The sequence below is a fragment of the Leptodactylus fuscus genome, chromosome 2 (genome assembly GCF_031893055.1).
Source record: "Leptodactylus fuscus isolate aLepFus1 chromosome 2, aLepFus1.hap2, whole genome shotgun sequence".
NCBI classification, from domain to species: Eukaryota; Metazoa; Chordata; class Amphibia; order Anura; family Leptodactylidae; genus Leptodactylus; species Leptodactylus fuscus.
The window spans coordinates 269408669-269423718 of record NC_134266.1 but is presented as its reverse complement, the minus strand read 5'-3'; the positions used below and the strand labels follow the sequence as shown (position 1 = coordinate 269423718).

Genomic DNA, 15050 nt, shown 5'->3' with positions numbered 1-15050 from the left:
ACTATATCACTTTTCAATATTGTCATTATTGTATGTTCTTCTCAAAAGCCAAAACTGTAGATAATAGGAAAATACAGATTTTTTTTTTAAAAAAAACCTACCGTATATTTTTTTTCAAAATCCAAGCAGAAGATCTGAAGGGAAAGAGTTTATTACTTGCTACATTTTCCCCTCCCCTGAGGAGAAAATTCAACTATTCACTAAGACCTATAAGAGGGGTGATATGACCACTTGCACCCTGAAATGGAAGAATCTGGCTCAGCTCTCCTGTTCAACTACTCTCACAGTAAGATCGGCCCTCAGCGCAAATAGGCCAAATATTGTGTAAAAAATAAATAAATTAGCATTGTCAATAATACTTTTTATAAAACGACTCACTCTAAGTAAAAAAAAAAAAAAGTATAGCTCTATTTAAAATAAAAATTCAAGCAGAGGACTGAGTGAAAAATATTTTCCAAGATCCAAACAGAAACCACAATGAGGAAAAGAAGGCCACTTTTTCATTGACCCCTCCCTCAAGGAGCGCTTTCAATCATTCAGCAAGGCTCAAAGGGTAATTTGATTATTCTCTGCATTCTTGACAAGAACAACCAGTTTTAACTCCTCGTTTTCTGCCTTAGAGAATCCTTTTAGTGTACGCAACAACTTTAGCTATCTCATTTTTTATAAGACCCCATCCTGGAAGCCAGGGTTCTTGAAAATACTATATCATATTTTGTCAAACTGCATATTCCAAAATGAAAAAAAAAAAAAAAAATAGAGAGGCAAAGATAAAAAAGTTAACTTTTTCCAAGATCTAATCAGAAACCACAATGAGAAAGAGAAGCGATTACTTTATTCATAGGCCCCGCCCCTGAGGAGCAGTCTCAACCATACAATAAGACTCCAAGGGTAATATGACAATTCCCTGCATTCTTTACAGGAATAACTTGTTTTAGCTCCTTATTTTCTGCCATAGAGAATCCTTCTAGTGTGAGAAATGACTCTCCCTATCTCAGTTTTGATAAGACTCCCTACAAGAAGCTCAGGTTCTGCAAAATAACACATCATATTTTATCAAACTGAACATTTCAAAAAGAAAAAAAAATACTGAGCCAAACATAAAAAAGTAAACTTTTTCCAAGATCTAAGCAGAAGCCACAATGATAAAGAGAAGTGGTTACTTTTTCCCCCATAGGCCACTCCCCTGAGGAGAAGTCTTAACTATTCAGCAAGACTCAAAGGGTAATATGACAATTCCCTGAAATTTTGACAAGAAGTACCTGTTTTAGCTTCTCATTTTCAGCCTTAGAGAATCTTTTTACTGTGCACAACAACACTCCCTATCTCAATTTTGATCAGACCCCACCCTAGAAGCCCAGGTTCTTAAAAATACTTTAACATATTTTATCAAACCACGTATTCCAAAATGAAAAAAGAAAATACTAAGACAAAGGAAAAAAAGATAACTTTTTCAAAGATCTAATCAGAAACCACAATGAAAAAGAGAAGTGGTTTCTTCTTTCATAGGCCCCTCCCCTGAGGAGCAGTCTCTACCATACAGTAAGATTTAAAGAGTAATATGACAATTCCCTGCATTCTTTACAGGAAGAACCTGTTTTAGCTCCTTATTTTTTGCCATAGAGAATCATCTTAGCGTCTGCCATAACTCTCCCTATCTCAGTGTTGATAAGACACCCTAGAAGAAGCTCAGGTTCTGGAAAATACTACATCATATTTTATCAAACTGCTCTTTCCAAAAAGAAAAGAAAATACTGAGACAAAGATAAAAAAGTAAACTTTTTCCAAGATCTAAGCAGAAGGCGAATCCTTGTCTTTTCGCAGACATCCACATCACAGAAAACTCGCCAAAATGTCAGGGGAAGCACAATTTAAATTATCTCCCTTGAAATAGAGATCCGGCAAGCATGACAACTGTCTAGATTCCGAACCTGGAAATAGCACCCGATGGAAGAGACAGAGAGTCCCTGATAACACGGCAGACAGGGGTGAATAAGTACACGGCGCTCAGTACAGACGCAATGACATTTCATGTAAGGATACGATAGCTGAAAAAAAATCAATCAGGTGGAGCCGCCGCACGACCCCCCTCCAAAATCTGCACATCCACCAGTCAACAGAACCCAAGAGGTCCACGTAAGATCAGCAGGTACTTACATCGCCTTGGGAAAAGTCAGGGAAGGCTTCCAAAGTTTTCATTGACTTTGTGTAAACTTTAAATCCAACCCAAGATGTAACGTTGTCTCGTACGTCGAAAAGTTAGAAGGAAATCTATGGAACAAAAAGATTTGCAATTGGTTAATACTCGATCCAGAACACACAAGATCTAAATAATAAGGCAAGATTTTTGGATAAAGCTGAAACAAAACTTAGTTCTACCTCTGCGAGGAACGCTAGTGTTGGTAAATGTGCCCATTGGTGTTTCAGTGACTCCCCTCTTTGCCTATCCCACTGTCTACTTCTTACTTTACACGATACATTACACAGATCATATGGGGTCTGGTGATACTAACCTATCTATCTGCAGGGCTGGGGTGATATGGTGATTCTGGTGACACTAACCTATCTATCTGCAGGGCTGGGGTGATATGCTGGTTCTGGTGACTATAACCTATCTATCTGCAGGGCTGGGGTGATATGCTGGTCCTGATGACAGTAACCTATCTATCTGCAGGGCTGGGGTGATATGCTGGTTCTGGTGACACTAACCTATCTATCTGCAGGGCTGGGGTGATATGCTGGTCCTGGTGACACTAACCTATCTATCTGCAGGGCTGGGGTGATATGCTGGTCCTGGTGACACTAACCTATCTATCTGCAGGCTGGGGTGATATGCTGGTCCTGGTGACACTAACCTATCTATCTGCAGGACTGGGGTGATATGCTGGTTCTGGTGACACTAACCTATCTATCTGCAGGGCTGGGGTGATATGCTGGTTCTGATGACAGTAACCTATCTATCTGCAGGGCTGGGGTGATATGCTGGTCCTGGTGACACTAACCTATCTATCTGCAGGGCTGGGGTGATATGCTGGTCCTGGTGACAGTAACCTATCTATCTGCAGGGCTGGGGTGATATACTGGGTCTGGTGACAGTAACCTATCTATCTGCAGGGCTGGGGTGATATGCTGGGTCTGGTGAAAGTAACCTATCTATCTGCAGGGCTGGGGTGATATACTGGGTCTGGTGACACTAACCTATCTATCTGCAGGGCTGGGGGGATATGCTGGGTCTGGTGACAGTAACCTATCTATCTGCAGGGCTGGGGTGATATACTGGGTCTGGTGACAGTAACCTATCTATCTGCAGGGCTGGGGTGATATGCTGGTTCTGGTGACAGTAACTTATCTATCTCCGTTACTGGGGTGATATGCTGGTTCTGGTGACAGTAACCTATCTATCTGCAGGGCTGGGGTGATATGCTGGTTCTCGTGACAGCAACCTATCTATGTGTTAAAGTTACCCTTTGTGTCCAATGAAGCGAAACCAGAGGATTCTATATCCCTCAAATCTGCCATGCCTACTAGAGCCCACTTTCAGTTCAGCGGCCCATTCATTAACCTCTTCTGTCCCAGCTCTTCTGCATCTGGTTGGTGACCCTACACCCCCCCTCCCCCCAATACCATTATTTTTGTATTGTATGGTATTCTCTGTCTGCTGATGCCCTGCAGGCCCTTTCCTATCTCACCTGACCCCGGTGAACTTTGGATCTTGTTAGCGGAGGCAACTTTTCAACTTTTAGGTTAGAGTTGTGTGTTAAGGCTTTGCCATGTTACTTGTCAGAAATTCCTGATAGACACGGTGTGAACCGGCTGATTTCCTGCGAATATTACACTTTTTTTTCCCCCGAGTCCAAGGTTATTGTCGAGTGTGTCTAAATATAGACGCGTCTGTGTAATTCAGCTTCCTGAGCATCAGCCGTCCCCAAACATCGCCATTTTTTATAACGTATATCAATATATAATGAATTCATGAATAATAGATTCCCCGCTCTAGTTGGTCGGCCGCCTGCACAAGGAATGAAATCTATTGGTGTGATTACCTTGTGGTATACATTCCCAATATATAAATCTTACATTTCCATACGCTGAGAGATACAATATTTTATGCGCCATCCGGAGACTCTTATATTAATATTTGGGAAGATTTATGGGTTTAATATTATGGGGGGTTTTAATACAGAACATAGTGTAGAGATAGAACCGGGATTTAAAGGGCATTTCCCCCTAAATCTAAAAAATTCCCCAGTAATAGATATCTATGACGTGACCTCTTAGACATGTCCCTGGTGCCCCCTACGTCACCACCACTTAGATACACCTCCCAAATTACAGAAAATGGATTAATGTAGTGGCCCAAGTCCCCTTTGGCCCATCCATTCCTACTGAGTCCCATTGTGCCCTTCAAACAGTGGCCCCAAAAATTAAAATATCTCCTAGGTGATCCCACTCAGTGTAATGTTCCCCATGTGGCCCCATTCGGTATAATGTTCCCTAAGGGGCCCTCATAGAATATAATGCCCCCTCTGTGGTCTCAGTATAATGTCCCCTAAGTGGCCCCACACATACAGTTATGTATTCCTAGGTGGCCCCACACATCATAAGTGACCCCATTCAATATAATGCTCCCTAAGTGGCCCCACTCAGTATAGTGGCCCTTATAGAATACAGTGCCAGTTCAGTGGCCCATCACATAGTAAGGGGCCCCCTCAATGCCCCCCATACAGTATAATGTCCCTTCTATGGTCTCACTCAGTATAATGGCCCCAAAAATTATAATATCTCCTAGGTGACCCCACTCAGTGTAATGTTCCCGATGTTGTCCCATTCGGTATAATGTCCCCTAAGGGGCCCTCATAGAATATAATGCCAGTTCAGTGGTCCATCACATAGCAATGTGCCCCCTCAATGCCCCCATACAGTATAATGTCCCTTCTATGGTCTCACTCAGTATAATGGCCCCAAAAATTATAATATCTCCTAGGTGACCCCACTCAGTCTAATGTTCCCGATGTGGCCCCATTCGGTATAATGTCCCCTAAGGGGCCCTCATAGAATATAATGCCAGTTCAGTGGTCCATCGCATAGCAAAGTGCCCCCTCAATGACCCCCATACAGTATAATGTCCCTTCTGTGGTCTCACTCAGTATAAAGTCCACCTAAGTCGCCCCAAAAATTATAATATCTCCTAGGTGACCCCACTCAGTCTAATGTTCCCGATGTGGTCCCTTTCGATATAATGTCCCCTAAGGGGCGCTCATAGAATATAATGCCCCCTCTGTGGTCTCAGTATAATGTCCCCTAAGTGGCCCCACACATTATAATATCTCCTAGGTGACCCCACTCAGAGTAATGTTCCCTATGTGGCCCGGTATAATGTCCCCTAAGGGGCCCTCTTAGAATATAATGCCAGTTCAGTCGCCCATCACATAGTAAAATGGCCCCTATCCAATATAATGTCCCTTCTGTGGGGCCCATCTCAGTGACCCCCTCTGCCATAGGTATAGGTCTTGGAACAGGTGAACCAATCGAACTGGTCCGACCACAGAAAGTGGCAACAATCAGCTGTGATCCAGGAAAGAACTTGGTACAGTGGAACAGTGCCACCACAGGGAGAAATGAAGTATTACACACAGCTGTTACTGAAGATGTAATACATGGTCATGTTGGGTCCTCCAGGGTGAGAGACGCTCTTTATAGGCACTCTCTTAGTAGGATAATACATGTACTTTCTAAACCGGACATCTCCTTCTTTGTATTTTAAGCGAGGAGCCATATAGCGCCCCCACCTTGAACTGTGTAAAAACAATAGATAGCGATGGTGATCCATGGGAGCTTATGGATGTCTCTGCGCAGTCCGGGAAGGCTTCTTTGCATTGAACATGTAATTTAGTGTACACAAGATAAATAATGAAATGAGCGCCATCTATCACCGTGACGTACCGCCTGCATGTGACACACTTGTGTCACCTTTTCTTCAATTGTTTTTAACACTTTCCCAGCAAGATGCGTCTATGTAATATATTACAGGCAGCCCTGGCGGGGGAGGATATCTCTGCATCTTATTAGCAGATTCTATCATTCCTCTGCATCGCCTGCTCTTCACGTATTATCAATGGTTCAGATGGAAGACCTGAACATATGGAAAATGTGTGCAAAAAAATTATATATATATATATATATATATATATATATATACATATACAGTATATACTAGCAATACCCGCGACTTCGTCCGCTACCCCTGCCCCCCTGCGCGACACACCTGCACGCGGCCCCGGCCCTCCCCCAGTGCCCTACTTCCGCCGCCTCCCCTTTATCCCCCCACTCATGTCTCCCCTCCCAGTACCCGCCCACACTCTCCTAAGCCACAACAAGCCCCGCCTACTCCTAGCATCAGTAACACTAACTTGGGAGGCGAGGGCGCTTGGCGCTCTGCAGGCCTGTGAATGAAAGAGGACCGGACCGAGAACAACGGGGAGCGGCTGTGATTCTGTGGAGGTAAGTATGTGTGTGTGTGTGTGGGGACTAAGTAGCCGCGGGATTTTTTAATCACTTACGCAGCGTGGAGTCCAAAAATTGAAGCTTTCAATTTTTGGACTCCACGCCGCGTCGTGAACAGGATCGTTTTTAAAATCTGATTTGTCGATCATTAAAAAATCCCATTGACTTGCATTAAGATCGGAATTGGGATCGGGATCGGGTTCGGATGGAAAATGATCAGATTTTAAAAACGATCCTGAAATCTCAAGATCGGCTCAACCCTACTCAAATGCAGTTTTTACTCTAATTCCACCCCATTTTTAAATTTTTTCCAGCTGGGCCCCGCCATATTGGTCATGGTCACCCCCTAGAACTTGATTGAGGGGCGAAGATCAGTTGTCTTGCCATACACAGCATGTAATAGAAATGAATAGACTTTACAATATACTGCAATGCATTAGCATTGCAATGTATTGTAGGTGCGATCAAATCCCCTAGGGGTCGAAAAACAAAAGATAAAAAAGTAAATAAATAAAAAAGTTTACAAAGCATGCAAAATTTAAAAAAATCTAATAAGAATATCCTTACTAATATTATAACTGTGAAAGTTTGTGTGTTTGGATGGACTCGAACACACAAAAACAGATTTGGATGAAATTTGGCACATAGATAGTTTGTAACCTCGATTAACACACAGGCTACTTTTTATCCTGGTAAATGAATTGGCTTCATGACTGTTATGAATTTATGTTCACATACTATGTTACACTGTTCTTGGCAGCAGGCTGATAAAGCCAGGTCTGTTATCTCTCTATGTAAACACACAGATAACACTGAGTCCCTTGTGTACATGCATCTGCATATTATCTGATCTGCTCCAGTGCTAAGACATGAGAAAACCCATTTAATCCAAATTGGCAGTTTGCCAATTTTAAACATGCTGGGAAAAAGAAAATCTAATTTGTTGCAAAATTCTAAAACAACAAGAGCTATGAAGGTAGCCAGAAGTCGCAGAGTTCTCCTCAAGCGGAGCTCAGGGGGATTGAGCAAGCTAGACATCAAGAGCCTCTTAGAGCAGCCAAAACGCCGGAGCAGGCAGATCATTGATGCCAACAACACGCTCATTATATGGCGTCCGAGTGAGCTGCTGAAATTCCGGAACAATCACAGGCACGGTGTGAAGAACAAATTCAGCGGCAGGCCAGTTTGAGAACTGCCGAAAAGCTGGAGTAAAGGGTACTTTTTGGGCAATTTTGATATTCTGACACCAGTTTGGGCCAGTTGTTATAAGGTAAGTTTACAATTGCCGGTATTTGCACATGGGAGATGTTCACCACATTTCTAGGCTCATTCCAAATCCCATTTATACATGAATGGATGTCTGCGAGAGAGTTTTTGAATCTTAAGTGCCGGAGCCTTCAGCTTGGCTGAATCCATCTACATGTGTTATCGGGTTCTGACTGTATGATCTAGAGATTTTGCAATATTTGAGCTCTCTTAAACTTGCAGGCAGCTTGTCAAAGCTGTACCGCTATGGTGACAGAAATCCGTGACTCATGAATTACATATTCCCCGCGCTCTCCGGCTTCATTTATAAATTTGTCTTGTACGGTTTGGAGGAAAAATATTCTGGATCGTTAAGATCGGCATTAATTGTATGTGCAACCGAAGGGAAATGTGTGACATTGGTGACCCATCCGTAACTTACTGGCGTAGTCCCTTCCCCTCTGAATGATACTTTTTAGGTTAGGTTTTTACTACAAATTTTCTTTTTGAATTTTTTGTTTTTTGAACTTATCCAAAAAAGAAAAAAGTCCTGAGGTTTTCCATTTTTCCCACTGGCCATTAAAGTCAACACGGTAGGATGAGAGATCCTTGTTTCTGAAGTTCACCCATCGGCTTTGCTGTGTAGACTTAGACAGAGTTAGCAGAGTCATCTCATCATTAGAGAATGGGGGAATTTAATAACAGAAGATAGCTCGATTATATAGCTAGAGGTCTCTATGAGGCATATATACATATATACATCATATACACATGTATGCAGCATCTCTGTCACTCCCTGGTGTCCAGGGGAAGGGCTATGCTCTTCACCATCTATTGATCCTTTTCTCTCTATTTAGGGGTGCTCACATGTAGAAATTTGATGCTGATATGGTGGTGGATTCCCAAATCTGTCCCAAGTCTGGTTCATTATGAATTGGCTTGTTCATCTATGTTAGTAAACGGGGCCTATGTACGCCTCTATACATGGTGGTTGTGGTGTACAGCATATTCCTTGTATCTACCTCCCATTCATTGCAGATTTTTTCCTCCAGCTGAATTTGCTAATTCCAGATTTCGTAGCAAAATTTTGGCAAGCAAAAAAAGCTTTAAATGACTGAAGTTGAATGTTTCGGCATGTACAAATTCTGTCATGTGAACCTACCCTTTTACTCTGGGGTCCCAATCACAGACCGCATTGGTAACCTTGGGTTAATGGACATCAGCAAAGGGCTTGAGGAGGACGTCAAGGGAATGCTGGGTACTTTGTGGGTGCCCAGCAGCGCCGCACCTCCCATGAGACGACCTGAAGCGACTGCTTCAGGCGGCGCTATGTCAGGGCCCCGGGGGGGGAGGGAGGGCGCGGCATTTTTGCTTACCTATGCCAGTCCAGGACAAGCTGTCCTGGACTGGCTTAGCGTCACCGAGCGGTGGATTGGGGAGGCCGCTGGAGCAGTGCTGCTCCAGCAGCCTCCCCTCAAACTCAGGCAGAGAGCAGGTCCTCTCCGTGCCTGCTCTCTGCCTGCTAACACTGCTCCGCAACACCCCCCTTCGCTCTTCCCCGCCCCCTCCGCTCCACAGGTTCACCCCTGTTGCACAGGAGAGGTGAGTCAGGGTATCTACAGCTGTTTATCATCTTGCTGCACCTCCATGGCCTCCACTTATTATACTCTGGGGTCTGAACATGACAAACCAGACCGCCAAAAGAGTCTCGCGAGGTTTGTCCATCTCTGAGTAGGAAGAGGAAACTGCCTTAATATTGTTGCCCATATTCCAATAAAATTTGGTACAATTTTGTCCAGTTTTGATATGGCCTTCAATGTATATTGTAAAAATATATTGTAATTTGATTGATAAATTTCACCCATTCGCCTAAGCTGTGTGGACAGCAGTGGAGTGGTGCCCGCTCTAGTCCCGATGCCGCAAAGTGCCTGGGTGTAAGTGTGTGATAATCTGCTTGTCAGGATCAATCAAGGAGTGATCCCAATGATCGGGCCAGGTGAGCAGACTGGATGGTTCTGCTTCCTGATCAAATAAAGCTTGACAAATGTCTAATACTCCCGCGTTTGCACCTTGAGGAATATCCAGCTGTCCATTCAGGGAGCTCACTGTCATTCTTAATATTCCACCCTATAAAGCTGCAGAGTCGGCCGCACTCATCACTCAGGCTCGGCTAGATATGCAGATTCACCATGTTGTTTATTTGTAAGATGATGAGACGCTCGGTGCGAATCCTTTTAGGTTTATGGGAAATAAAATGAGAAAGAATATAACCTTAAGTGATGCAGATACCTGACCAATTGTTGTCAAATGGAGGCGCTGTACATTAAACGGCTCACACTGTCAATAATGAGAATTTGTTGCTAAAGCAAACCCATTGTTCTATTAAAATAGTTACTGTAATGTTCAAGGTGTATCAGTATGACAGGATTGCAGAAGGCATGTAAACAGAAGCTGAACGGAACATCTACATCTCCCTCTAGCACAGCAGGAAGTCTCAGCATTATCTCAAGCACCAGTACTGGGTTCTCCCTCTACTTCTACTACTCCCTCTATGACAGCAGGAAGTCTCAGCACTATCTCAAGTACCAATCCTTCATAATCCCACTACTTCTATATCTTCTTCTCACTTTACGAGAGCAGGAAGTCTCAGCACTATCTTAAGCACCAATAATTGATTCTCCCACTATGTCAAATACTAAGCAGCTTCTTGTCTACTCTGCAGCTTAGAAAATGTCTAGTAATCACCTTGAAGAAAGTAAAAATTTCTAAATTTTTGTTCAGTACACAATAACTAATGTAATGTATTTTACACAGTGACTGCATCAACAGAATAGTGAGTACAGCTCTGGGGTATAATACAGGATAAGTAATGTAATGTATGTACACAGTGACTGCACCAGCAGAATAGTGAGCACAGCTCTGGAGTATAATACAGGATAAGTAATGTAATGTATGTACACAGTGACTGTACCAGCAGAATAGTGAGCGCAGCTCTGGGGTATAATACAGGATAAGTAATGTAATGTATGTACACAGTGACTGCACCAGCAGAATACTGAGCGCAGCTCTGGAGTATAATACAGGATAAGTAATGTAATGTATGTACACAGTGACTGCACCAGCAGAATAGTGAGCGCAGCTCTGGAGTATAATACAGGATAAGTAATGTAATGTATGTACACAGTGACTGCACCAGCAGAATAGTGAGCACAGCTCTGGAGTATAATACAGGATAAGTAATGTAATGTATGTACACAGTGACTGCACCAGCAGAATACTGAGCGCAGCTCTGGAGTATAATACAGGATAAGTAATGTAATGTATGTACACAGTGACTGCACCAGCAGAATAGTGAGCGCAGCTCTGGAGTATAATACAGGATAAGTAATGTAATGTATGTACACAGTGACTGTACCAGCAGAATAGTGAGTGCAGCTCTGGGGTATAATACAGGATAAGTAATGTAATGTATGTACACAGTGACTGCACCAGCAGAATACTGAGCGCAGCTCTGGAATATAATACAGGATAAGTAATGTATGTACACAGTGACTGCACCAGAAGAATAGTGAGCGCAGCTCTGGAGTATAATACAGGATAAGTAATGTAATGTATGTACACAGTGACTGTAACAGCAGAATAGTGAGCACAGCTCTGGAGTATAATACAGGATCAGTAATGTAATGTATGTACACAGTGACTGTACCAGCAGAATAGTGAGTGCAGCTCTGGAGTATAATACAGGATAAGTAATGTATGTATGTACACAGTAACTATACCAGCAGAATAGTGAGTGCAGCTCTGGAGTATAATACAGGATAAGTAATGTAATGTATGTACACAGTGACTATACCAGCAGAATAGTGAGCGCAGCTCTGGAGTATAATACAGGATAAGTAATGTATGTATGTACACAGTAACTATACCAGCAGAATAGTGAGTGCAGCTCTGGAGTATAATACAGAATAAGTAATGTATGTACACTGTGACTGCACCAGCAGAATAGTGAGCGCAGCTCTGGAGTATAATACAGGATAAGTAATGTAATGTATGTACACAGTGACTGTACCAGCAGAATAGTGAGCACAGCTCTGGAGTATAATACAGGATAAGTAATGTAATGTATGTACACAGTGACTGCACCAGCAGGATAGTGCGCGCAGCTCTTGAGTACAATCCAGGATAAGTAATGTAATGTATGTACACAGTGACTGCACCAGCAGAATAGTGAGTACAGCTCTGGAGTATAATACAGGATAAGTAATGTAATGTATGTACACAGTGACTACCAGCAGAATAGTGAGTGCAGCTCTGGAGTATAATACAGGATAAGTAATGTAATGTATGTACACAGTGACTGTACCAGCAGAATAGTGAGTGCAGCTCTGGAGTATAATACAGGATAAGTAATGTAATGTATGTACACAGTGACTGTACCAGCAGAATAGTGAGTGCAGCTCTGGAGTATAATACAGGATAAGTAATGTAATGTATGTATACAGTGACTACACCAGCAGAATAGTGAGTGCAGCTCTGGAGTATCATACAGGATAAGTAATGTAATGTATGTACACAGTGACTGTACCAGCAGAATAGTGAGCGCAGCTCTGGAGTATAATACAGGATAAGTAATGTAATGTATGTACACAGTGACTACCAGCAGAATAGTGAGCGCAGCTCTGGAGTATAATACAGGATAAGTAATGTAATGTATGTACACAGTGACTACCAGCAGAATAGTGAGCGCAGCTCTGGAGTATAATACAGGATAAGTAATGTAATGTATGTACACAGTGACTGCACCAGCAGAATAGTGAGCGCAGCTCTGGAGTATAATACAGGATAAGTAATGTAATGTATGTACACAGTGACTGTACCAGCAGAATAGTGAGCGCAGCTCTGGAGTATAATACAGGATAAGTAATGTAATGTATGTACACAGTGACTACCAGCAGAATAGTGAGCGCAGCTCTGGAGTATAATACAGGATAAATAATGTAATGTATGTATACAGTGACTACACCAGCAGAATAGTGAGCGCAGCTCTGGAGTATAATACAGGATAAGTAATGTAATGTATGTACACAGTGACTGTACCAGCAGAATAGTGAGTGCAGCTCTAGAGTATAATACAGGATAAGTAATGTAATGTATGTACACAGTGACTGTACAAGCAGAATAGTGAGCGCAGCTCTGGAGTATAATACAGGATAAGTAATGTAATATATGTACACAGTGACTGTACCAGCAGAATAGTGAGCGCAGCTCTGGAGTATAATACAGGATAAGTAATGTAATGTATGTACACAGTGACTGTACCAGCAGAATAGTGAGCGCAGCTCTGGAGTATAATACAGGATGTAACTCAGGATGAGAACAGAATAAGATATGTAATATATTCACCAGTGAATGGGGTGATCAGTAATACCAGATATAGCCCTTAGAGAAGTGACACTGTTTCTGTAAGGAAGTAGTGTTATTTTTCAACTCTCATAGAACCATTTTAACAAGCAACATGTGCTATATCTGTATTGCTAATGTATGTCATATCCTGCACAATGTTCCCTGCTGAATCTTTTCATAACCTTTATTTTAGAAATTGTTCTTCTCCTTTCTGCATCACAAGTCTGTACATAATTTAAGATCATTAACTACCTGGGCGCAATTTCCAAAAAATCTGCAAATTGATCGAGTCAATTATACAAAATGTCATCTTCTTGTGACTTCAGAAAAAAGACTCACTTTAATTGGGTATCGATTAACCTGCTGTGTCTTCACTTACTGAAAGGAGATATTTCTTAAAAGACGTAGAACATGTTTTTAAAAGAATGTACAACTAAGGAGATTATTATAGGAAATTTATTTTCAAGCCTCATTGCTATTGTCCTAACAAACTAAATAACGTATTATAATACTATCTTGTAGTCTAGCATACAACTACTATAATACTACCTCCTATGTACAAGAATATAACTACTATAATACTACCTCCTATGTACAAGAATATAACTACTATAATACTGCCCCTATGTACAAGAATATAACTACTATAATACTACTCCTATGTACAAGAATATAACTACTATAATACTGCCCCCTATGTACAAGAATATAACTGCTATAATACTACTCCTATGTACAAGAATATAACTACTATAATACTACCTCCTATGTACAAGAATATAACTACTATAATACTCCCTCCTATGTACAAGAATATAACTACTATAATACTACTCCTATGTACAAGAATATAACTACTATAATACTACCTCCTATGTACAAGAATATAACTACTATAATACTACCTCCTATGTACAAGAATATAACTACTATAATACTACCTCCTATGTACAAGAATATAACTACTATAATACTACTCCTATGTACAAGAATATAACTACTATAATACTACTCCTATGTACAAGAATATAACTACTATAATACTACCTCCTATGTACAAGAATATAACTACTATAATACTGCTCCTATGTACAAGAATATAACTACTATAATACTACCTCCTATGTACAAGAATATAACTACTATAATACTGCTCCTATGTACAAGAATATAACTACTATAATACTACTCCTATGTACAAGAATATAACTACTATAATACTACTCCTATGTTCAAGAATATAACTACTATAATACTGCCCCTATGTACAAGAATATAACTACTATAATACTACTCCTATGTACAAGAATATAACTACTATAATACTACCTCCTATGTACAAGAATATAACTACTTTAATACTACTCCCATGTACAAGAATATAACTACTATAATACTACTCCTATGTACAAGAATATAACTACTATAATACTACTCCTATGTACAAGAATATAACTACTATAATACTGCTCCTATGTACAAGAATATAACTACTATAATACTACTCCTATGTTCAAGAATATAACTACTATAATACTACTCCTATGTACAAGAATATAACTACTATAATACTACCCGCTATGTACAAGAATATAACTACTATAATACTGATCCTATGTACAATAATATAACTACTATAATACTACTCCTATGTACAAGAATATAACTACTATAATACTACCTCCTATGTACAAGAATATAACTACTATAATACTACCTCCTATGTACAATAATATAACTACTATAATACTACCTCCTATGTACAAGAATATAACTACTATAATACTACTCCCATATACAAGAATATAATTACTATAATACTACTCCTATGTACAAGAATATAACTACTATAATACTACTCCTATGTACAAGAATATAACTACTATAATACTGCTCCT

The 15050-nt window shown here is 40.9% G+C and overlaps 1 protein-coding gene across 6 annotated transcripts in view; it reads right to left on the bottom strand.

The window, feature by feature from the left end:
- Positions 1-15050, bottom strand: part of TENM4 (teneurin transmembrane protein 4) — a 1026741-nt gene that overhangs the window by 749974 nt on the left and 261717 nt on the right. For all 6 annotated transcript variants that reach the window (XM_075266230.1, XM_075266232.1, XM_075266233.1 and 3 more), the window contains one exon: positions 2158-2271. In XM_075266230.1, coding sequence (XP_075122331.1) covers positions 2158-2199 — 42 coding nt within the window. In that variant the 5' untranslated portion in view covers positions 2200-2271. The remainder of the gene's footprint in view (positions 1-2157; positions 2272-15050) is intronic.